The sequence below is a fragment of the Drosophila suzukii genome, chromosome 4 (assembly GCF_043229965.1).
Source record: "Drosophila suzukii chromosome 4, CBGP_Dsuzu_IsoJpt1.0, whole genome shotgun sequence".
NCBI classification, from domain to species: Eukaryota; Metazoa; Arthropoda; class Insecta; order Diptera; family Drosophilidae; genus Drosophila; species Drosophila suzukii.
In genome coordinates this window covers 1,957,584-1,983,464 of record NC_092083.1, presented here as the reverse complement: position 1 = coordinate 1,983,464, position 25,881 = coordinate 1,957,584, and the positions used below count along the sequence as shown (strand labels likewise).

The 25,881-nt window shown below is 40.7% G+C and overlaps 2 protein-coding genes across 8 annotated transcripts in view; one reads left to right on the top strand and one right to left on the bottom strand.

Moving 5' to 3' along the window:
* The window catches only part of Crk (Crk proto-oncogene, adaptor protein), a 61,286-nt gene that overhangs the window by 31,620 nt on the left and 3,785 nt on the right, over positions 1–25,881 (top strand). The window lies entirely within an intron of this gene.
* The window catches only part of LOC108020338 (fibulin-1), a 42,196-nt gene continuing 28,605 nt past the window's right edge, over positions 12,291–25,881 (bottom strand). For all 5 annotated transcript variants that reach the window (XM_065867412.2, XM_065867413.2, XM_065867411.2 and 2 more), the window contains 3 exons: positions 25,140–25,228; positions 12,561–12,791; positions 12,291–12,485 (listed from right to left, as the gene is read on the bottom strand). In XM_065867412.2, coding sequence (XP_065723484.1) covers positions 12,323–12,485; positions 12,561–12,791; positions 25,140–25,228 — 483 coding nt within the window. In that variant the 3' untranslated portion in view covers positions 12,291–12,322. The remainder of the gene's footprint in view (positions 12,486–12,560; positions 12,792–25,139; positions 25,229–25,881) is intronic.

The window sequence follows — 25,881 nt, the reverse complement described above, 5'->3', positions numbered from 1 at the left end:
TTTAAAGAGCAACGCAGCCCCAACGCGGTCTTGATCGCCTGACTCACGAGCGCCGGTTGTGGCGGACATAGGGGAATATAAGAGGACCAAAGGAACCGTAAATTGTTAAAAATTACATAATGCAGCTCCAATCAGTTAAAAAACCTAGTCGAGCAATTAGCTGAAAAATTTTGTGGAGCATGTTACGTACGCCCTCCACGTAGAAAGATTCACACAGAGAAACAACGACGAATCTGTAGCCAGGGGGAGGGGTGCACGTGACTAACCAGACTCATACTGGTAAAGGCAGAAGAAAATGCGATTCGGCAATTCTTGGGTGTCGCGTGGCCGGCCGTTGACTCCCAAGATAGCAGATATCAAGAAACAGTAATCCTAGGTGGGAACACCTAGTTTATCCGATCCATACCGGCAGCCAAGTAAAAGCTCTAGTCTGGTATAAGAGATCTTAGAAAAATAGAGAAAGGGAGAGAATCCATTTGGGTGTCCTGCTAATGGAAGCCGGCAGCTTCGAGGGAAGGCGACTTTCCCTGGGGCAGCCGTCCACAGAGTCTTTTGTCACCAGGACCAGCCACCATATCCAACAGTCCTTAAGGAGAACACAATTGCAGCTCGAAAGAATCGCCGCCATTGTCATCAAAGAACGTGGAGAGGATCAGTATCGTGGACGCAGTATCCGTGATCTCCATGCACCTGAAATTTGTTCAGCTGTAGGCACCATCCGTTCAGAGGCGTATCTACCAATAGCATACGTCGGAGAAAGTAGTGATGCAATATAAATGTGTAAGTCGAGCCAACCAAAGCTAAAGTGAACTCATGCCTAAATAAAAGACCAATTTCCTCAAATAATACCATTGGATAACAAGTGAAAGTCAAAAAAAAAATGGAAGCATTCAAACATGCGTTGAAATATATTTAAACCAATGGACAAAGTGCGAGTCATGATGAACCATTAGAGAGGACGAATATCTCCACCAGCCGTTGAAGAAGTCGCATGCCTCTGGCATAATATATATATATATTGTGTTTAAGTGAATTGGTATACTTAAGAACAGCCGTATTTTGGTGCTCGTATATTTATATATATATATATCCAATATAATATTTTCCCAAAGCCCAGGATCCGGAGCGTCGAGATCTCATCGCCCAGGTTTTAAAGAGGGGGTAAGTTTGTCGGGACACGGTTCCTTTCGTATAAACATACATATATAAATATTCGTGAAGTATCCTACAGTTCTATAGACTTCTATAAACTCATCAGCCTTGTAGTTATATGACAATGGCAAGAGCCCTCTGAGCGACGTTTGTAGTCGTGAATAGTCAGTATTTTGCTGATGTGTGCACCTTCACAGGTGATAAATTCGATACTCTCTGCTAACAGAATAATTGTCAATTAAATTAAATTAATGTGAAAAAGAATTCGAAACCATAGTGTGCTAGAACTCTAATAAAGGGGGTGTGCTGACGAGAGGAGTGGAGTAGGTCAACCACGACGGACAACCTTGACAATAAGGGATCGTATTGCGCGGCCCGCGACGATCTATTGGCACACGAATGTGTGAAGGGGAGGGAATATGGTCAAAACACAGCCCGATCGTAATGCGATCAAACGATAGCCAAGCTTGTGGCAGTGTGGACTGACGACTGACGAACTTTATGACTAATATTATTTTCCAGGCACTTTAAATATTTATTCTCGTTATGTTGGAGAGGAATGAGGCTTACCAAGATCCCACGACCCGAATACGACGTAGCTTATGCCGGCAAATGGTGCCTGAACATCGGACGCCTCTCCCTCGGCCCAAGTCCCTGTCAGGACTCGGGCACTAATATGCCCACGTAACAGAATTGGCCCCCAACGAAGGATTTTTCATATTCCTTAAGGAATTGTACCAGGGTCCACAATCTCTGTACCTGCGGTATCAGAGTGGATTTACATAGGGATGGCAAAGTTTTACCCTTTTTTTGCCATAGGTAATTTGACTGTTTTATAGAACAGGGAGATTAAATACTACTTATTTGTCGAGCTAGTAACTGTAAAGTCCCCAACTTCTGTAACTGTCAGTGTTGAGTGGCCACTCAATCAGAACTTTGTCGCAGAATAGAGGCCTGACTTTGAAATGTTTTTTTAATCGTAGAATTTCCTGTTGGTTTCATGGGCAAATTTACCTGAATTTCCTTAAACCAAGAACTATGAGTTATCCTTTTTATAATACTATACCTACAACTAAGTCCCGACCGACTATTTGTTGAAATTAACGTAAATACAATTTATAGGTGCTTTCTGGCCGACGCCCCACGACGTACTAGGCATTTTTCAGGTCGTTTGATAGGTTCGAGTCCAGAAAGAGCAGGAGCGCAAGCATTACGGTAACGCATTTAGCAGTTGCGGTGCGGGTCTACTGTTCGTTTGTCGATCCAGGACAGAATGGGGTGGGGGAACTGACAGGAAACGCAAAGCCGACGCCACACGACGTACTTGGCACTTGTCCGGTCGTTTGCTTGGTTCGAGTCTTTCCCTTGACATATTTGGGCGGTGGACGATTTTTAGTTTCTCTAGCCGACGCCCACAAAGTATTAGGCTAGTTGGTCAGGTCGTTTGCTTGGTTCGAGTCCAGAGAAATAGGACACGGTTGTGGAGCCTGAGAATGATCGGTCAAACAACTTGTTTTCCGACGACTGGCGGGAGGGGGCTTTTGGACAGATTCCTTATCTAAACACAGTCAGTTTCCGTTTGGAACATTTGAGCTGACTAGAAAAAGGGAAAGTACGGGCATGTTAGCTTAGCGGAACCCCGTTGCGTAGAAGCGGCTAACACCCCTAGTTAGGGATATTTATTTTGTTTTTTGTTTGGGGCTTAAATATCGGATGGCTCTTGACCGAAGAGAAACTTGAGAAGCAGAGAAAAGCACCCCCAGTCTATAAACAAAAAAAACGGAGGCCTTTAAAAAGAAGGCCCAATCTTATAAATGAAGGGGGCCAAGAAGAAGGTCTTATTCCAACCCAGCACCGGAAGAGTGACCCGAGCAACATCGCGCGGAGACAATCACCAACCCCGTAGTGCAAGCGCGCAAGGGCTGGGAGATTCACCTGAAAGAGAGCCTTGGGAGCTCGCACAGAATCAGCCAGGACAAGTAGACACCCTGTCTCCGGTGGGGAGAATCTACCCCTAGGACCGCCGAAAGGAAGATCAAGCATGCTTCCCCAATTTCAGAGGCATGAGGAGGACAACTTAGAGGCTGCCGAGCGGCGGGAACAAAGATTGATGGAGCTCTTAAGGCAGAGCAATGAAATGCAGCGTGGTATGAGCGCCCAGATAGAAGCTCTGAAAGCACAAATAACAGAGTTGCAGTCTCCGACATCCAGGAGACCCGAACAGAAGGGACTGCCTTCGCCGCCCCGAACCGTTCCGAATCCAACAGACAGTTTCTTGAGATATCAAGAGACTCCGCCTCTGGAACTGGTAACGCAGGACATGCTCAATAGCCAGATGCTCCGGCTAAGAACACCCAGGCGGGTTGATACTCCGTCACACAGGCAATCCAGAACAAACGAGAGGGAGTCGAGTCACCAGCTGCATCCATAGATCGATCGGAACTCATCATTTCAGGGACCAAAAGATGTCAGATTACACAGGTGGAATCTAAAGTTCGATGGAAGCGGTCGCGGCATGACAGTTAAAAGTTTCCTGTTCCGCGTGGACCGATTGGAAGAATTTTATGACCTCAGCCGCCAACAAGTCTTTCGTGAAATCCATCTTCTGTTGGCAAGTGCAGCCACTAAATGGTACTGGGAGCTAATGAAAGACAAGGCAGAAGACTACGATTTTGACTATTATTCATTGACACAGGAGATGGGACGAGCGTTTTCCGCTACCGGAAGTGACCTTATGAAAGTCAAGGAATTAATGGAACGCAAGCGAGGACAGCACGAAACCTTTAGCGACTATGTCTCCGATATGCACAACTTGCATTTCAAACTGAAGCATAATATCGATGAAGTTGAATTTGTTGAGCTTTTGAAAGACAACATGAACTCCCAGATGGGCGGCTTGCTGCTAACATCCCCATTAACTTCGTTAGCGGAATTCAAAAGGGAGGGTCTCCGAGTGGACCGCTGGTTAAAAAAATACTGCGAAAAACATGCCCAGCACTACAAAGCTTTCCTTATAATACACAAGTTCTTACACCTTATAAACATATAAATCAAACCATTTCTAATAAATATACGTTAATCGATCATCAGTTAGATCAAAAGAGGAAACATCAAAACTCAGATTCCATGCGCCAAGTGTAATAAAAATACAAATGTACAGAATATTCCTTTAACATAAAGCAACAGCAGTGAGGATATCAGCCTGGACGGATAAAACATGAGACTCCTGAACACAGGAGTGGGCCGAAGCCACACGTGAATGGGCGCCTAAAAAGGAGAAGAAACACGGAACAGACAACGATGGTCGTACGCAGATTCCTTTTGCAAAGTCATTCCATGCGGTCAGCATCGATCACTTCGAGCCTGTTACGTACGCCCTCCACATAGAACGATTCACATAGAGAAACAACGACGAATCTGTAGCCAGGGGGAGGGGTGTATATGACTAACCAGATTCATACTGGTAAAGGCAGAAGAAAATGCAATTCTGCAATTCTCGTGTGTCGCGTGGCTATAACAACGGCCACGATCGATCTACTGGTAACCATACTCCGGTAGCTGGCAAAGGGCAACAGCCGGCCGTTGACTCCCAAGATAGCAGATATCAAGAAACAATAATCCTAGGTGGGAACACCTAGTTTATCCGATCCATACCGGCAGCCAAGTAAAAGCTCTAGTCTGGTATAAAAGACCTAAGACAAATAGAGAAAGGGAGAGTATTTATTTGGGTGTCTTGCTGATGGAAGCCAAAAAAACATTGGTAGTCTCAAACATGCATTGAAATATATTTAAACCAACCGTATCAATAGACAAAGTGCGAATCATGATGAACCACTAGAGAGGAAGAAACTCTCCACCAGACGTCGAAGAAGTCGCATGCCTCTGGCATAATATATATATATTTTGTGTTTAAGTGAATTGGTATACTTAAGAAGAGCCGTATTTTGGTGCACGTAAATTTATATATATATCCAATATAATATTTTCGCAAAGCCCACGATCCGGAGCGTCGAGATCTCATCGCCCAGGTCTTAAAGAGGGGGTAAGTTTGTCGGGACACGGTTCCTTTCTTATAAACATACATATATAAACATTCGTGCAGTATCCTACAGTTTTATAGACTACTATAAACTTTTTCAGCGGCGAGTATCAGCCTTGTAGTTATATGCCAATTGCAAAAGCCCTCTGAGCGACGTTTGTAGTCGTGAATAGTCAGTATTTTGCTGATGTGTGCATCTTCACAGGTGATAAATTCGATACTCTCCGCTAACAGAATAATTGTCAATTAAATTAAATTAATCAATGGACGCATATATATATTACCTAATAAATTTATAATGTGAAAAAGAATTCGAAACCATAGTGTGCTAGAACTCTAATAAAGGGGGTGTGCTGACGCGAGGAGTGGTGTAGGTCCAGAACAATGACATAACTTTTGACGGACAACTTGACAATAGGGGATCGTATTGCGCGGCCCGCGATCCATTGGCACACGAATGTGTGAAGGGGAGGGAATATGGTCAAAACACAGCCCGATCGTATTGCGATCAAGCGATAGCTAAGCTTGTGGGGCAGTGTGGACTGACGACTGACGAACTTTATGACTAATATTATTTTCCAGGCACTTTAAATATTTATTCTCGTTGTGTTGGAGAGGAGAGAGGCTTACCAAGATCCCACGACCCGAATTATGCCGGCAAATGGTGCCTGAACATCGGACGCCTCTCCCTCGGCCCAAGTCCCTGTCAGGACTCGGGCACTAATATGCCCACATAACAAGCTCTGAAGCAGTAAGCGGTGAATTTGAATCCGCAAGCTGACCCTAGCAGAATTCAAGAGTGGGTTAGTTGCCTAAAACGAAGTGATATATGTTCCTAGATGGGAACACTTAGGTGGGCAAACTGAGAGCCCGAAAGCAAAAGAAAAGCTTTAGCCAACAGTATGAAAGAAGTACAATTCATGGAAGAAGAGGGCAGAAACGGTCCGTCTAATACCCCACGGTCGGTCAACTCGAGAAGCACTTCCCTTCATAACAATCACAATCAACTGGCCCGAGAGGAGCCAACTCAAAGCAATAAATTCATCAAAAAAAAAAAGAACAACAAGAGAATACGTTCATATCAACTCAACCGCCAACAACAAAGTGAACATGCAAGTGCAACCTGAGACATGCCAAGTCAACACCACTACAAAGTTCACCCGAATGCCCCGCTAGGATGACCTTTCTTCATTCCCTCTATATTATTTGTTTTTTTTTGTGCTGTAAACGAAAAATGCTAAGCTAAACAATTCACCAATAGTAATAATGGTCCGTCTAATTAATTGTACCAATATTCTTTTAAGTTACAAAGCTCTAATACATATATATATCTATATTCATTAAACTTTATGTTTGTACCATCCCCAACATCCAGAGCGTCGATATCTCATCGCCAGAAGTTTAAAGAGTAAGATTATTTGTATATTTATTTATCTTTATACATATATATATATATGTGCACCAGGACGACAACATAAGCCGTGTCAATCAAATATAATTATTTTTATAACTTCTTAGAAAACTATGTACGAAATGTATATATTTTTTCTTTTAAATTATTCCATTTACTTGTAGTCTGAACACCAGATATTGCACCTACTCACATATATCTTATCCCTTTGTCGACGATATGCACCCGGGCACAAATAGTTTCAATAAAATTATAGTGTGAACAGATATATAATAATGTCTTGGTAGAAACCCGTTAAAAGGGGGAGCTGGTAAAATGGAAGAAGGGGCAAAAACAATGACGTAACTTTCGACTGACGACAATGACATTAGGGTATAGCGCGGGCCGCGACGATCCATTTGGCACACGACGTGTGTAGGGACGGGTATTTGGCCAAAACAAAGCCCGATCGTGTTTCGATCAAGCGAAAGCTAAGCTCGTGGGGCAGTGTCGACAGAAGACCGACGCACTTTACACATTATATCACGTTACATATTCAGACAGGTTAAATTTATTCTCGTAATATTGGAATATAGAAATCCGGCGAGCTTAGCTCGCAGCCAGCGTGCCTGCTCAGGGCGCAACTCCCTCGTCCCACGTAACAAAACCGAAAATAAACTGGCCTAATAAAGGCGGTGAACATCTAGGGGCATCTAATAACAACAGATTCCCCCTATTGTCGGACGTTAAAAATATTCAATCCGAACTTGGACAAGCGGTTCACAAAAGTCAAAGGCCCCACCAATGAACATAAGGGAACATAACACGAATGCCCCAGAATAGAAAATTGTTGCGCTGGTCGAGAATGACAATTGTTTTGCTACTCCTCTTGTTAACGGGAATATTCACGAAACAAAACTTTAAAGTTAAACAGAAGATGATTTCCAAGTCCTTGACAAATATAGGGAGGAGACTAAAAACCCCTTCTACACTTATCATCTTTAAAGCAGTATGGGCTTGCAAGTAGTGTTAAAGGACATAGAGCCACTGAGATAGTAGAGACCTTGAAAAAAGAGCTTGTGATTGTGTAGCTTGTGCATGCTTCCCCAATTCTGAACCATGCCCTGCAAACTAAGAAGACCCAAAAACGAAAAATGGGTTGACTGGGCAAACTACAGAGGCTGACCAGTCTATATGCAGATAAAGAATCGTCTTCAAAGAGCAAAATCTGCACGCTCCCAGAATACACAAAATTAGTACGTGCAACCTCAGATTGCACCAGGCATTTTCATTCAGAAAGCAGCCAGATCTTCATTTGGCCCTCTAAAAAGAAGTGAAGGAATGACATGCGCCTGAGCATAGAAAACAGGAATTAAAAACGCGACGTTGACCCCACAAGCTCGATGCACTGAGCCGAATATAATAACTAATATTGAAGCCGTGTTGTAAACCTTAAAAAAAAGTATGATGGAGAACGAGAACCACAACGCAACACCTTAGGCAAAGTAAAAACATTATAACAAAGATGCTCGCATACCAACAATCTAAATAATCGATGTCTTGCTTTCGAATATCCATGTGGAATTCCAACTGCGTGTCACGGCACAAACTTGAAATAACTCAATTCCTCATTGAAAACCACACAGAAGTAATGCCTCTGGCAAAAACGCATCTTACAACTGAATACAATTTCCAAATAAGAGAATACACTTTGTATTGCAAAGATCATACGGATGGTAAAGCCCACGGCGAATCTGGAATCTTAGTAATGGAACGCATCAAACACCACTTTCACCAGAGGCTTATAATAAATTATTTGCAAGCTACATCTATTATATTACAATCAGGCAACAACAGTATTACTATCGCCGCTGTCTACTATTCCCCGCGCTTTACAATAACAGAAGGGAAATTCTTTGACTTCTTCAATTCACTCGGAGTCGCTTTATAGCAGGAGAAGACTACAATGCGAAGGACACGCACTGTGGCTTACGATTCGTGACCTCAAAAGGAAGGAAACTATATAAAGCAATCATAAAATTCAGCAACAATCTCGACTATGTCTCCCCTGGCAGCCCTACTTACTGGCCAGCTGACCCCAGAAAAGTTCCGGACGTAATTGACTTCGTTGTGACAAAGATCATCTCAAGAAATTTAGTACGCGCAAAATCTCTATTGCACTTATCATCGGACCACTCGCCGGTCTTAATAATTCTTCTTCAAAGCCCAAAAATAATCAGGCACCCCTACAGGCTGACATCGCATAGAACTAACTGGCTAAAGTACAAGAAGTACGTTCCCATATTGATCGAACCTTACAGCTCAACACCAATAATGACATCGATTACTGTGCCGATGCCCTGGACTCCGCACTCCCGGCAGCAGCCAATACCGCAAGAAACGACTATGCGTAGCAACCAATACCAAATTAATCTGCAAATCGAACAAATTGTTCGGGAAAAACGATTTCCACGACGCGCATGGCAATCCGGAAGATCGCCGCATTCGAAGAAACTTTTTAACGAAGCCACCCACAGACTCACTAAAACCCTAAAACAAGAAGAAGAACTCGCCCAGCGCTGGTACGTTGAGAAATTATCGCCGACCAGTACAATATCATACCTTGTGGAGAGCTCATACAAATTTAAGCTCTCCGATAGAAAAAGTCACTCCGATTAAAAACTCCTCGGGTACTTGGGCCCGTAGCGACGAAGACACGTGCACGTTAAATAGTAAACATCATAATGAAGTAACTGAAACCAAAAGGGCTCCATGAGGGGTCTTAATAACAGCAAAAATGATAATTAAACTTCCAAACTGTGCAGTGGGTTTCATTTGAAAACTATTTTACGGGATCACAAAATTTAGGGTACTTCCCATTGTCATAATGATTCCGAAGCCTGGGAAAGCCCACACAATTCTCTCATGGTACAGAGCAATTTAATTTCGTGTCTCTCCAAATTATTAGAAAAACGCCTTCTCACACGCATAACACCGTATCTAAGAACACACAATGTAATCCCGGCACATCAATTCGGGTTTCGGGAAAGGCATGGAACCATCGAGCAGGTTAACCGGATAACATCAAAAATTCGTACAGCCTTTGAACATCGGGATTATTGTAGGGCGATATTCCTCAATGTCTTCCAAGCATTTGACATCATAACATTACTGCCAGAATACACTCAAAAGTTATTTGAGTCGTACTTCTATCACAGAGTATTTGCGGTTAAATGCAATACGACAACATCAAACCAGTGTACCATTGAAGCTGGACTTTCACAAGGTAGCGCACTGGGCCCTATTCAGTTTATCCTGTATACAGCACATATTCTTACAACCGAAAGCCTAATTACGTTCACATTTGCTGACGACACCGCAATCCTGAGCCGATCGAGATGCCCAACTAATGCAACAGTTCAACTACCAGATCATCTGGTGGTAGTTGAGAAGTGGCTATCAGACTGGCGAATCAAAATTAATAAACAAAAGTGTAAACATATAACGTTTACTTTTAATAGACAGTCGTGCCCCGCTAAACAGTACTCAGATCCCCCAAGCCAACGATGTATCACATCTCGGCGTTCACCTCGACAGAAGTCTAACCTAACGCGGCGCACCGGATCAGAAGTGCGAGAAGCAGGGGACTCTTGCAAAGGCGGCGCACGGGATCAGAAGGGCGAGCAGAGCAAATTTATGTGGACAACAGGAGTCTTTTGCCTTCGGGCTGATGCCAAGTGACCCAGGAAGGAGTTTACCTAGACGACCTCGAGGAGAGTGTGCCGACCCAGGACCAGCGGCGGAGCACCCGGAGTCACGCGTGTGTGTGTGCGTGAGAGCGAGACGGGTGAGTGAGTGGAGTGAACCGCATTTTGGCCAGCAAGAGGCCCGTGCAATGAGAAATTTCTCGAAGGCCTCGATGCGGCTTCGCCCAGAGTAGGCTAGAATTTATAAACCATGACCTAACCTAACCCGTTAATTGTGAGCACTGAGAAAAACATGAACCAAGAAATAAAATGCTCTAATAAACATAAAATATTTCTCGCCTGATTTTAACACAACTCGTTGGAAAAGAATACAAAACAGATATTTGAAGACAAATTCCTAGATTTTAGGCCATAAATTCTGCCCTAGGGAAAAGCTATCCCCATAGTCGATCCCCTCTCTCTCGGCCTTCTCGTAGCGAATGCTATGAGCCAGGCCCAAATGCGCGTTACCGCTGACCCTTTTCACTCTGCTACAGACACCGAATAAACTATTTCTCTCACTCCGTACCCCGGTGGCTGGCACTCTACATCTCACGCCAGCCAACCGATTTTCGTCTTAGACCTTTATGTCCCATATCTTTACAAATATTTTCGGTAAAGAGACCCTGGCGGGACTGAGTATATCCCAGCCTACGAGACTTTTTTACAGCACCATGGTACGTTCGGGACGAAAACATCCACAGGGATCTTGGCATACCGCCGTTTAAAGATGAAATATCAAAACAGAAAGCGGCTTACCATAAGAAACTTTCACAGAACCCAAATAATCTCGCAAGGAATCTAACACGGGTCTCGAGCAGAACCCGTTTACTTCGAAACAAACTACCACCCCAGCAAAAATTATCGGGCCCCTTAGTCTAAGGGGAGTCTACATGACTGTAAGTTAGTTTATATTTAGCAAAAAACCATGTTAAGGAGCTGAAAAGGCAGCTCACAGTGGTGACAGCGGAAATCGACACAGTTAAAGCCGCGAATCGACAGATCAGAGAGAAACAACACCAGGAATATAAATTCGGAAATGGCGGCGGTATACCATGCATGGAAGCATCGTGAAAAAATTTATTTCAATGCAAACAGGCAGATAAGAGGATGCTCATAAATCTACAAATTAGCCTATTTTTTAATTTCATAATTTCATCATAACAGGATTGAACGGGAAACGATTTATCATTTCTTTTTTAAACTAATGAATGAAACATTTGTTGAAAAAACCAGGGTATATACGGGCAACATTTTAACTCGTACAAACTACAGTGGCAACTAGCCACAAGGAATGCGACGAGAGATAGGGCAAGTGGAGGAATTCATTATGGTGCCAAAATGCGAAGCAACATTTCTCTAAAACTTTGCAATTGAAGTTATAGTGTAGTAGGAAAAAGCTATAGACTAAAGATGCTTTTCAGTGATACAAATTTCATGGTGAAGACTTTTTATTTATAGCTGCTATGTCATACCAAACTTTTCTCACTAACCTAACCCCACTCTCCCCTACCAGTAATCTGAACTTTTTGTGGGAATTTCATAAAATCTTTTGTCACTGGCGTCGGTATTTTAAAACAAATTTGGGCGGAAGAAATTTCCGTGGTACCCTTATAAAATGATTTCTATCTTGCCCCTGATCATTTGATGTGAGTATTTTTAAAACTATAAACTTAAAAAAGTATAATACCTACAAATTTGAAAAAAATCAAAATTTAATATAATATGTGTTTTTTAAGCGAAATAATATAAATGGAAATAATTATTATATTTATACCTTTGTAATACAAAGATTTAAAACGCGTTAAACATACTTTTTTTCAATACAACAAGCCATGGATTTAAGAGATCTCTCGACAAACATATCCTAAGAAATAAACATACTTAGATGCAGCAACTGGCGTTGTCTAATGTTCATCAATGTAAATTCTTTTCTGTGGCACCCCTTGAAACATCAGAATAATATAATTAATATTTTATTGGTTGTATTTATTTTTAAAATGTATGCTGGGAAACAAAAAGGAATAATTTTGCCACACTTTTTCCACGAGGCATTCCGTTTGTGAAGACAGTCATACTTAATTCCAATTCAATGTCCTGTGGCCCTTCCAGTGATTTCTTCAATAATACATTGACTTGGTTGTTGTTTTTTAAGGTGCTGTTAATTATATAATTATATATATAACGGTAATTTTTAAAGGCAAAGCTACTAATTTGGTATCAAAATACTTACTCAAAATGCATACCAGTAGCCCTTTTAATATTGCTGGTTGCTTGTATACGAACAATCTTAAGATCAAAATCGATGTTATCATACCATAGTGGACCTCTCAATGTAAATATAGTTCTACCCTCCGGGGCGATCATTAGCTTGGAAACGAAGGTAATAAAATTATAGGTGTAAGCCGACGGTTGTGTGTAACATTCTTCTCCCTCGCAGAAGTTAGTATTTTGTCGGCACCGGCTGCAAATAAAAAGTTTATAAATATTTTAAGACAAAAAGTGCAGAGCAAGAGTTTTATATATATATATAGGGCGATTTATGGAATAAATAAACAATTTTTGAAATTCTTTCCCAGCGATTTGCCTTTGGCATTGTTTTTTTCATTTTGTAGTTGCCTTTATCTTCGAGTGCCGCGATTAGCTGTCCCGCTAAGGTAAACTAACAAATCGTTAACTAAACACAAGCTTCCGTTCGAAGACGATACTATTGCATTCCAAGTTTCACCCTTATTGCGTTTCAAGTTGTTTTCAATTTTTTTGCACCAGTCAGCATACAAAAATTTCCCAATTAAACGGTTCAATTCAAGATGTTATTCTAAAACAAAATTAACATTTAAAAACGAACAAGAAAGGAAGTTAGCTTCGGCAAGCCGAAGTTTTTATACCCTTGCAGTTATAATTATTAAATTAAATTCGAAATTCAAAAAATGATATCCCTAACAGTATAGATAATATGTCAAAAACCACTTAAGCTATAATTTGTTTCATATTATTTTCCCACTAATTTTCCGATCGTTCCTATGGCAGCTTTTTGATATAGTCGTCCGATTTTGATAAAATTAAATTCGAAATTCAGAACTAATTAAAAAATGTTATTTCCAAGCGTAGGAGGTTATATGATAAAAAACATCGAAGCTATAATTTGTTTCATATTATTTTTCCACCAATTTTCCGATCGTTTCTACGGCAGCTATATGATATAGGCGTCCGATTTTGATAAAATTTAATTCTAAATTCAAAACTAACTAAAAAATGTTATTTCCAAGCTTAGGAGGTTATATGTTAAAAAACACCAAAGATATAATTTTTAAAAAAAATTTTTCCCGATTATTCCTATGGGAGCTATAAGATATAGTTGTTCGATTCGGCTGGTTTCGACTTATATACAACCAGCAAAAGAAATAAGACCTTTGGGCATGTTTCAGCGCGATAGCTTTAAAACTGAGAGACTAGTTTGCGTAGAAACGGACGGACAGAGGACAGAAGGACATGGCTAGATCGAGTCGTCTAGTGATGCTGATCAAGAATATATATACTTTATGGGGTCGGAAACGTCTCCTTCACTGCGATTCAACCTTCTGCCATTCTACCATTGTATATATACACACACATAATGTGTATACATACAAAATAAAACAATGAAGAACGCTAAAGTCGAGTACCCCGACTATCAGATACCCGTTACTCAGCTAAAGGGAAATGGTGATATGCAAGCAGCAAAGCGAGACTGAAATGCGCCACCTACCCCTCATCTCAATATATGGTTATGTTGGCGGTAGACAGAATTAAGCGTTATGGGCGTTAGAGTAGGCATGGCCAACTTTTTTTTAGATCAATCGATAGGTATTGACGAGACTAATACATTTCAATTAACATTTTTTATAGCATAAAAATTGTGGGCGCCACAGGTTTGGGCAGCTTGTGGGCGTTAGAGTGGGCGTAGCATATTCGCGTAACAAACTTGCGCTGCGCTCAAGACTACGGAATCTAAATCTGAAATCCCAAACCTCTACCTTTGATAGTTTCCGAGATATCCGCGTTCATATTTACGATTTTTTTTTTAAGTTTGTGGGCGGTTTGTGGTCGTTAAAGTGGGCGTAACAAACTTTTGGGCAGTTTTGGGCGGTTTGTGGGCGTTCGAGTGGGCGTGGCCCTGCTGAAACAAACTTGCGCTGCGCAAGAAGCTCATGGATCTGCATGCCAAATCCCAATAGCATAGCTCTCATAGTTTCCGAGATCTCAGCGTTCATCCGTTTCATCATACTTTATGGGGTCGGAAACGCTTCCTTCTGCCTGTTACATACTTTCCGACGAATCTAGTATACCCTTTTACTCTACGAGTAACGGGTATAATTAGCCTTAAGGTCAAGGAAATCAAGACAAGCTCGCCATACATTTTAGGATCATTTATTTTCTAAGTCTTCCCAAATGGTTATTTGTTGTTGCAATGTTCCTGTCAACAAAATCATTGAGTTTATTGGAAAGGATAACTAAAACATAATACCCCTTGTAAAGGGCAAAATTTAAAAAATAAAAGTTCAAATGAAGTTATCGAAATATCCTACCGAGAATAAAAAGAGCTTTTACACGTATCAGCTAAAAAGCAGCAGGGGCCTGCAGGTCGTACTATAGGCTAGAGTAGAGAATAGAGTCCGACGTAACGCCTGCAGAGATAACAAAGGCACTGCAAGAGAAGGGATTTAGCGCTAAGACAGTCTTCTATATCCTTAACAGGAATAGAAAGCCGCAGCCACTCTATAAGGTAGAGCTCGCACCAGAAAATAAGCCCCTAAAGAACTACGAGGTGCACCCTATATATAATTTTCAGTTCCTGTTGCACCGCAGAATTTCAGTTGAGGAACCGCACAAACGCAATCGCCCGGTACAAAGTGCGAACTGCCAAGAACATGGCCATACAAGGTCAACTGCGCCCGGTGTGTGTAGTTTGTGGAGAGCTTCATGACTCCGCACACTGCCCAGCGAGCAAAGATGACTGCAACTCGAAAAATTGTGGCATCTGCAGTGGCAATCACACTGCCCAGTTTATAAGGAGCTTAAAAGTCGCATCCATCAGAGAGGATCTACTGCCCGTACCCAAAATAAACAGTTGCCAGCTTCCCGATAAAATCCTGAAGTCTTCTTCTCGACTGCAGCCAGATCCTCACTAGAACCCATAAACTTTATCAAAAATGTGCCATTGGCAAGCGCTTTAAAATCAGGGCTGCCTACAACAATTCAAATAATGACTTCCCTACGGATAATCTTGAGTTAGCTAAATTCCTACTCGACAATCATATCGATGTAATGCTCGTTTCAGAAACACACCTTACAAACAAATAAAATTTTCAACTACGAGGGTATTTATTGTACGGAACTAATCATCCAGATGGTAAAGCACATGGTGGGACTGGAATTCTAATCAGATGCCGTATTAAACACTACTATCATTACAAATTCGCTAAGAACTACCTACAGGCCACATCTATAAATATACTGGCAACTAACTTACCCTTGCCGCCGTATACTGCCCCCCTCGCTTCACTATAGATGAACTATCCGATTTAACAGACTTTGTTATTAGGCCTAGTATTCAACATAACAAAAAGTTGTCCAAAACCAAAAACTTCATATAAAATAAACGTCCCAACATTTTTGGTTGCAAAATTTTAGTTGAAGTTTTTGGACAACAGTCTTCAAGCCTCCCAAAAAAAATACTAAAATACCTCTCAAGAAATAATTCATTTTATATATTTCTTGAGCTATCGAGCATTTTCGATAGACGACCGGGTAATGTCACTTTAAGTTAAATAGCAACAAAATGATTTCGCAACGACGGAACCGCACCAAGGGGTTCCCAAGGGTCCTCTTTCAGCAGCATATTAACCGTCTTGCTTCTACGATGGACATCAGCTGCGCTCGTTTTGTTTCCAGCACGTTCCGGGATTCTCCCTCGACGAGAAGAAGCAGGTCATCCGTGTACGCACTCTGGGTGCAACACGACTCAAGGCGCCGGAGCAGTACACCCATCAGCAAGTCCCATATAAATGGGCCGCTGATTGAAGAAGCTCTGCCACAAGCACATCTCTTGGCATCCCAGTTCGGCTAATCGGCGGAGTACTGCACTCCACTCCACATTGTCGAGCACGTATCTCGCCGAGCTGGCTTCAACGCTGCTCTTCAAGTGTCTCCAGGCATCCTCCACACAACGTCCTTGGAGAAATCCGAATTGCCATCTGCAGCCTTCCGGAAGAACTTCCCTCACACGATTAACCATGATCGACATCTGTTAGGCAAAGCTTAAGACATGCCTCACTAAAGCTTTACAGCAAGAAGAAGCATATGCCCAGCACCGCTACATAGAGCCATTGTCAACATCTAAAACAAAACACTCACTATGGAGAGCTCACCCAACTCTAAGCTCACCGAAAGAAACTGTAATGCCTATTACACTCCCGCTCACTCTCTCCCGCTCTCTAACTCTTGCATAGCTTTATTCTCTTTGCACTGTGGTTCGGAATATCGCGATAATGGCTGTCTGCAATTTAAAGAAATGCATGTCGTGCGAGAATATTTTTCATGCAAAATGCCTTGGCTGTTCGGTCCTGGTACGCGATGCAATCGACATGAGAAGTGACTTGCATTACTATTGTAATGAATGCATTGCTTATGAAACCCAGGCACTCTCTATAAGGTGGCTTACAAAAAGCACTGTTAAGGAATTAATCCGGAACAGTCATAGAAACATAAAGTAAAAAAATCTGCCAACTAAATCGGACGTCGAAGGGCTTAAACAAGAGCTGAAAAGCGATATTGGGGCTACTTCTCTGCAGGTCAAACAGCTTACCACGACTATGCGCGGCTCAAAGAAGATGTTATAAGCCTTCGCTCAGATAGAGAAGCTGATAAGCGAACCATAAATATGTTGCTAGAACAACAAAAAAAAAAAAAAATGTAGTTGTAAAAGGTCTGAAGGTGGAAAAAACTGCAAATTGGCTGTCAAAACTCTGATTGAAAAGAAACTACAATAAAAAGGTTCTAGGGTTTCCGATGTGCGAAAGCTTAATGAGCGGGATGGCAAAATTATGGTTTTAGTGGAATGTGAATCCCAAGGAGAAGCGGAGAATATTTTGAAGAATGGCCATAAATTGGTTGGAAGTCAGGTGTTCCTTGACAAGGATTTGACATTGGAAAAACAGGCGAATAAAATGGCTCTTCTAGAGCTAAAAATGTTTCTTCTGGCCACTCGCAGGGAAACAAAAGTAAAAGTCCAAAACGACAGTATTAACGTAGAAGGAAATTGGATGTCCTTTAATAATAATAAGGTGCTTATGTGGCAAAGAAAACCAGCTGAAACAAAATTAAAGGAAATATACGGAAACAGTTTGGAAATGTCTCGCAATAATTATGCGTCCCTAAGACAAAAGTCGAAGTCAAAAAACTAAAAAGAAACAAGAATAAATATAGTAGATGTAGTCTTTTGTTAAAATGTAGTAATGTTGCAGGTGCAAATGCAAATGAAGTGGCCTATAACTTGGCAGGTATAAAAAATAAGCTTATATATAACGATTTCTTTCAGTACATTGCGTCGTTTCAAATTTTCATTCTATCTGAAACATTCCTTGAAGCCAAATTGGATGCTGTCGAAGTCAAATTTAAAGATTTTGTGCTTAGATGGGTGCCCGCCATCCGAACTAGCGCAAGAGGACGAGCAAGTGGTGGAATGTTATTTGGAATAAAAAAAGAACTTTACGACCGGAATATAATCAGATTCATAAATGTAGATGAGACCAGTATTATCCAACTGGGAAGTTGTATGAGGTTTTAAACCATGCTCGACTAAATAAAAGGGCACTGACCATAGGAGATTGTAACGCAGGTGTATGAGAGGTGAAGCTCGGTCCACCATCGACCTATGTATGGCACGCGGTACATGGTTAGAAACTATCAAGGACTTCCAAGTGGCCATTTTCATGGCCAGGGGAGAAAACGTGACAGCCAGCGACACTTCATATTATAAATCCAACACGTAACTCAGCTCACCTAGTTGTTAAACTGATTGGTACAACGATCTGATATCTGGGGAAGACCCGGGAAGTTAGGTGTAGCACACTGTGCAGTATTGACACTGGGAAAGCGGAGATCGACAGACGATTAAAATTACCAAGCCGATATATTTCATTTCCTTTTTTAATTCTGGTTTATATAAAAATTTGTTTTTGATTACTGGATCTATGCTTTGTTTCTAGTCCAGATTGTGTTTGCATAGCTAGAACCTCAGCACCTCACCCAACGTTAGAGCTGACTATTGACACGGGTACAAAAGTGCATAAACTATCTGAAAAGTCAGCTTAACACTTCCCATGCTTTCGTAGAGCGAACTTTGCACTCATTAATAGCCTTATAGCTTGCTCGGATTGGTCTAATATGTACTTATGTACTAATATAACTGAAGCGATACATGCGTTCCTACGTATTATCTTAAAATTTCAAACCAACCTCCGTGGCTTAACAAAGAGCTGGCACAACTTAAAAATGTTAAGTCTAGACGTTACAAAGAGTTTAGAGCTTCCCGTTCACAAGCTGCCTTTTCGTGATACTTAAGTGCTCGCTCTGTTTTTCCGTGCTTAACGCCCAGTTTTGTAAAAACTATTTAGCTCGTTGCAAGACCCAGTTTACACTGGATCCAAAACAGTTTTATAATTTTGTTAACACAAAGCGTAAATCTTCAAGTTACCCATCATCACTTAAATTTAAAAAATTCGGCCGCAAACATTGATCAGGCCATAGCCGATCTTTTTGCAAAGTTTTTTCAAACCACCTATTCAACATCAAGTCCTCCAGATCAGTCTTACCCGTTTGACATTCCAAAATCAAACTTTATTTTTTGTCCTGTTATAAGAAAAAGCTCACTTATTTTAGATTTACAAAGGGCCAAACCCGTCTACTCTCCGGGTCCTGACGAAGTCCCTGGATGTGTGCTTAGGGATGGCGCTGAGACTTTGTGTAGACCATTGCACAAACTTTTTACTTTGTCTTTAGAAACGTCCGATTTCCCACACAGATGGAAAAAGTCATTTGTTATCCCGCTTCATAAAAAGGGGAATAAATTGAACGCAAGTAATTACAGAGGTATTTCAAAGCTATCAGCTATACCGAAGCATTATTACGCCCCATTTGCAACACAGTTGTAGGTCCCTTATTTCCTCTGGTCAACACGGATTTATAAAACGTAGGTCAACAACAACCAACCTTTTGGAGTTTACTTCATTTGTGATACACCCGATTCTAGTCCGGAAACTGGACCTTTTAGGGTTTCCAGGTGATCTTCTTAAGATATCTTAAGTTATTTGAATGGCAGGACTCAAAGGGTCATTTTTAAAAACTCTTTTTCATCCCTAATCCGAGTTACGTCCGGTGTACCACAAGGAAGTCATCTTGGTCCGGTCCTGTTTACGTTATTTATAAATGACCTTCCTCTAGTCTTAACGAAGTTACGTGTACTTATGTACGCAGATGACGTTTAGTTGTGCCTGCAATATAATGATCCCGCACAAAGTTTAGCTTTACAATTTGATCTCAATGCATTTCAAACATGGTGCATGGATAATGATCTAAATTTAAATGGTTTTAAGTGTAAACTATTGACCTTTTTCCGTGTCATCCCTCACTATTCAACTTATACTTTGAGTTGTTATGTGTTAGATAGAATAACGCATGCTGACGACCTTAAAGTCTATATGGATCCTAAACTTAAATTTTCTGATCATTTTCTGGTTACAAGCCATCCTACTCCAGTAGACTATTTCAAATTAGCTTACCACCATTACCTAACCGTAGAACTATGCTTGGTATTAGGTTCATTAGAAATCTTAGTCCCGAGCTACTGGGTCGCCTTCATTTTAATGTGCCAAATAGATTCACTAGAAACTACAATCTTTTAGTATTAAGTCATTGTATCTCTAATTATGCAATTCATGAACCTTTTAGAGTACTTTGAAATTATTATAATAGACTATATCACCTAATATCTACTACTGACTCACAACCTATCTTTAAATCAATAATACTATCCTACTTAGTAACTAATTAGTTTTACTTTATGTATCTTGTCTATTCGTATTTTGACCTGTATTTTGAATTGTCTATTGTTATATTGTACTTTTTTTTGTACGCGTATTTCGTTTACTCGCCCAAAACGGTGAAGGGCTCCGCGAGTAAGAAGTATTGCTTGGTCACCAAGTGGAAAAGTCAGTTGTCGTAAAAACCTTAAGCCTACTTTCATGCTTATCTAAACTCTTTGAAAAATGCGTATTGACTCGGATAAACACATACCAAGAATTCCAGCACGGAACAATTGAGCAGGTCAACCGGATAACATCAGAAATTCGGAACGCGTTCGAAAAACGAGAGTACTGTACTGCCATATTTTTAGATGTCTCTCAAGGCTTTGTAGAGTTTGGCTAGAAGCTCTAATGTACAAGTTCAAGACAATGCTCCCCTACAACACCTACAAGCTTTTAGAGTTTTACCTCTACGACAGAAAATTTGCTGTGAGGTGCAACACTGCTATATATGACCTCTACATAGCAGACATCCCGACAAGCACACGATTAACAACATGATGATGATACAGATATTCTTAGCCGCTCAAAATTCCCGATGCAAGCAAATGCGCAGCTATCAAATTGGCAAATTAAAGTGAACGAACAAAAATGCAAGCACGTTACGTCACCCTGAACAGGCAAAGCCCGCCGCTCACGTTAAACAACACTCTACTTCCGCAAGCAAACGAAGTGACGTATCTAGGAGTACACCTCGACAGAAGACTCACATGGCGCCAACACATTGAAGCCAAAAGAACACACACAAGCTAAAAGCCAGCAGTCTGCATTGGCTTATCAACGCTTGGTCTCCTCTTAGCCTTGAATATAAAGTCCTGCTAACTCGGTATTAAATCCTATATGGATGTACGGCTCCCAGTTATGGGGGAATGCCAGCAATAGCAATGTTGACATAGTCCAGCGAGCTCAGTCGAAGATCTTGAGAACAATCACCGGGGCACCGTGGTACGTTCGCAACGAAAACATACATAGAGACTTAAACATTCTACCAGTCAAAGAAGTGATCGCAGAACAGAAGGAAAAGTACTATATCAAGCTATCCTTGCACCCTTACCACCTGGTGAGAGGTCTAACAAGGTTGAGCAACCAATCACGTCTCCGTCGCAATGACTTACCCACCCAGCGACCGACTTGAGGAACGCGGAACAATAATGCAGCCTTAGTATACTGTTAGTTCAATTTTAATGCTTAGATTTATGAACTTATTGTTAGTCTCAAAATGAAGAGAAGATTTAATAAAAAAAGACAGGAATTGACACAGGAATTAAAGAAAAAAATTGTATTTTCAAAATTAAAATTTTGGAAAATTTTAGTTTTAAATTTACTTAAAATTTTGAAGTCCGATTTTAAAAAAATTGCAGCTTACCGCGGGAAAAGCTTAAATTTTTCTGCGCTTCCAGTTCACACGGTCTGAATTCCACAGGCGGGCAAATGGTCCGCAAGGACCGGGGGCACAACACCCAGGCGCCAGCCTAGGAGTGGTGCCAATGGTACATGGAGGCACGCCGGCAAACAAAAACCTGTCGGCGCCGGAAAATGCCGAGGTCTTTTATTTATCGCTGTCGAGCCTCCCTGATTGGGCCAACAAAGAATCTGACCCTTTCAGGAAGATCAGCGTATTGACGAGATCGCCAGAAAAAAAGGCGGATTGCGAAGGCAGGCAGCCTAACGCTTCCCCAGCAGGAGAAGAAAGCGGCTCAAAAGCTTCCGAAAAAGAGAAGACGGATGTGCTGAAACAGCTGATAGACCTGGTATTGAAGGCCAGGGAGCTGAGGAATCTAATGAAAGGGAAGCGTTCCATTACCAACCCGATGAGAGACATACACCACACCACCTTGAAGGCGACCTTGGTTTTCTGGTAAGGTACATCTCCCTGATTAAGAAAATTTTTTCTTTGGTACCAATTTTTTTTAAAGTGTAAAAAAACTTTTTCGCACTTTTTTATTTTCTAACTTGGGTTTTGATAAACCGAGTTCGGTCATCAAAGACTCATTTTACAGGAAATAGAAATAGAACAGCATTGAGTTCCATTCATTAGTTTAGAAGCTACACTTTGTCAAAGTTGAAAAAGTTGGAAAAAGCGCAAATACGCTGGCATAAATGGCTTCTTTAAAAATACGAGATTAAAATACGCCACCTACCGGCGGTAGACAGATTTAAGCGTTATGGGCGTTAGAGTGGGCGTGGCAAATTTTTTTTGGGTCAATCGATAGGTATTGATGAGAACAATACTCTTTAGTTAAAATTTTTATTCTAGCATCAAAACTGTAGGAGCCACAGTTTTGGGCGGTTTGTGGGCGTAAGAGTGGGCGTAGCACATTGCTGAAACAAACTTGCGCTGCGTAAGAAGCTCAGGAATCTGCACGCCAAATCTCAATAGCCTAGCTCTTATAGTTTCCGAGATCTCAGCGTTCATCCGGACGGACAGACAGACGGACATGGCTAGATCGACTCGGCTAGTGATCCTGATCAAGAATATATATACTTTATGGGGTCGGAAACGCTTCCTTCTGCCTGTTACATACTTTCCGACGAATCTAGTATACCCTTTTACTCTACGAGTAACGGGTATAAATATATGAAAATGATTTCCTATTAACTACAATCGCTTACTTTTTAGCTTGCCCAGCACTAATAGTAAGGTTGCCAAACACTTTTCGGATGCAGAAAGAATCGGCAACAAAGCAAGCGCATGGCTCGATTCGCAGGGACTCGCCTTGGCAGCGCACATGACTGAGGCAGTTCTGATCAGTAGCAGAAAGAAAGTTGAGGAGGCTACTATCATAATTGGAGATGCCACAATTACATCTGGCCCAAGCCTGAAATACTTGGGCGTCATGATTGACAACCGGCTGTCCTTCAAAGAACATATGGCGTACGGTAGTGGCAAAGCAAGTAAGAAAGCGTAGAATCACATCGACGCCGATGTAAGCTGCTCCCATATGGGCCGAGCCACTAAACATGTATGCTGTGCGTTTCGCACGGTGCCCAGGACGCGGAATGTTGAAGACGGGTGTGAGTGAAATTCACGGCTTTCACTATTTGTTTAAACATTTATATTTCTTTAAACATAGGAAAGCAATTTCAATTTGAGAATACCAAAACTAGTTTGTAATTTGAAATTAGTTTTGACCTTTGAAGGAAGTGTGTTAAAGCTGTTTAAGATTTGCAAATGAAAAAATTCTTTGCAAAAGATTATCAGTGGGTATTACAAAGAATTTGTAGTTGAACGAATCTCGTTTCCCCCGTCAGTTTTAAATTGCATATACACACACACTCACACTTGAATATCTTGATTTCAGTATTCTTATTTTCACTAGTTTTCCACCTGGATTTGATTTATTCGCACATTTTCTTTGTTTAATCACACGCCTTTTAAAATTTTCCGCTTAATATATGTATTTAAAACCAACCATTGTAAAATTGTTTGAAATTGTTTTTAAAATTGTTTAACAAAGAAATACCTTTACTATATAACACTTAACGGCTTGGCTTTTTTCATATGCCAGAAAGCGAGATAGCAAGACTTGGGGTCGCCTATTGTACCAATTTGTACATAGCAAGCGGGGTCTAATTATTTTCGAATTTCGGTTTTTTTTAAATTTTTATGTCTAGCTGTTTGTGCTTCAGGAGCTACTTACTATTTTTCAGGGGTCCTTATATTTATTAGTTGAGATAACGACAAAAAACCATAAAAGAGTAACTTATAAATGAGAAAATACTTACGCTGGTCGGAAATAAGAATTTGTATGTAACTCATCTTGTTAAAGGGAACTTTCAAAAAAACAAAGCTTTAAAGTAAAACAGAATATCATTTCCGAGTTCTAACCAAATACCTGGATGAGACTAAAAACTCCTTCTACACGTTTTTTTCGCCAAATGTATTATAAATATAATATACAGAAATAAAAAGCCGCAAACACTCTAACTACCAGATCATCTGGTAGTTGAGAAGTGGCTATCAAACTGGCGAATCAAAACTATAAACAAAAGTGTAAACACATAACGATTACGCTTAACAGACAATCGTGCCCCCACTAACTTTGAACAGTACTCAGATACCCCAAGCTTAGATCTTATTCCAGCGGAACTGTATTATCTTTTCAGTTTACACTGTGATGCCCCACTATGTTCATCGCAAATCACATCCTTTTTCGAAAGGGCGCCGAAGACGTGCTGTCACGCCCCTTTGGATCAATATTGTATCCTTGCAGGGGGTATAAAGATTTCAGTCATAAAGCATACATATATCTGATCAGCATCCCTAGATGAGTCGAGCTAACCCTGTCCGGCTGTCTTTTTCTTCGCAAACTATTCTCTCAGTTTAAAAAATATTTCCAGGACTATTAAGATATTGTTTCATTTCAATTTAGTAATAAATAATCCTATCATTCCTATGACTACAATTTTAAAAAGTCGTCCGTGCGACTCGCTTCGACTTATATACTACCTGCAATAGAAACACGACTTTTGGGAAAGTTTTATCCCGATAGTTTTAAAACTGAGAGAGAGAGAAACGAACAGACGTACATGATCGACTCGTCAAGAGATGTTGATAAAGAATATATATACTTTATGGGGTCGGAAACATCTCCTTCACTGCGTTGGAAACTTTTGACTGAAATCATTATACCCTCTGCGAGGGTATAAACATTGTAAGTGTTTAAAATGTGTACTTTTGCACTTACTTTTTTTGGTCTGAGTCAATTGCGTATCCGTATGGGCAATTAATGGTAGTACATTTGTAGCTTCCTCGGGTGTTCGTGCATATGTCATTCTACGAGAAAAGAAGAAACATTTAAATTTATTATACCCTCTGAACACAGCCGCTGTAAATTTTAACAGCGAAATGTTGTTGCAACCTCTTCTGTCTTTCTTTCCCTTCTTAAAAGCCAAATTTTAGTTATTCACATGTACATTGTATACTAAATGCCAAAAAATCTTATATACAGTTGCGGCAACAAAAATAGCACCAAAGTGTGGGCAATTTTTCTTTCTGCTACAAAATGGTCATTTTTTGCAATATTTTTATTCTGTGTGTAAGGGTAAGTAGGGTTACGTATCCTTTAACTAAAATAAAAGTGGTTGTGGGCGTAATGCGGATGGTTTTCAAAACTTCGATACATTTATGAAGAAAGTAGCATAATTATGCGGCAACAAAAATAGCACTATTAACGGTTTTTGGGTATAAAACTTCATTTGCTCAGATTTGTTGGCTGTTTTTCGTTTTGTTGTATTAAGAATAAGTACTACTAAGAGAATTGGTAAAATAATGAATAAAATAGTGTTCCCAATGGGTCATTTAGCGCGCTGTAATGATACAGATAGAAGGACATTTAAAAAGCTAATTTATAAAGGCAATGCAAAAGATAAGTTAAGTTGAATCGTAGAATTCCTTAAAATAATGATTAGTAGTTACCTAAAACAAGA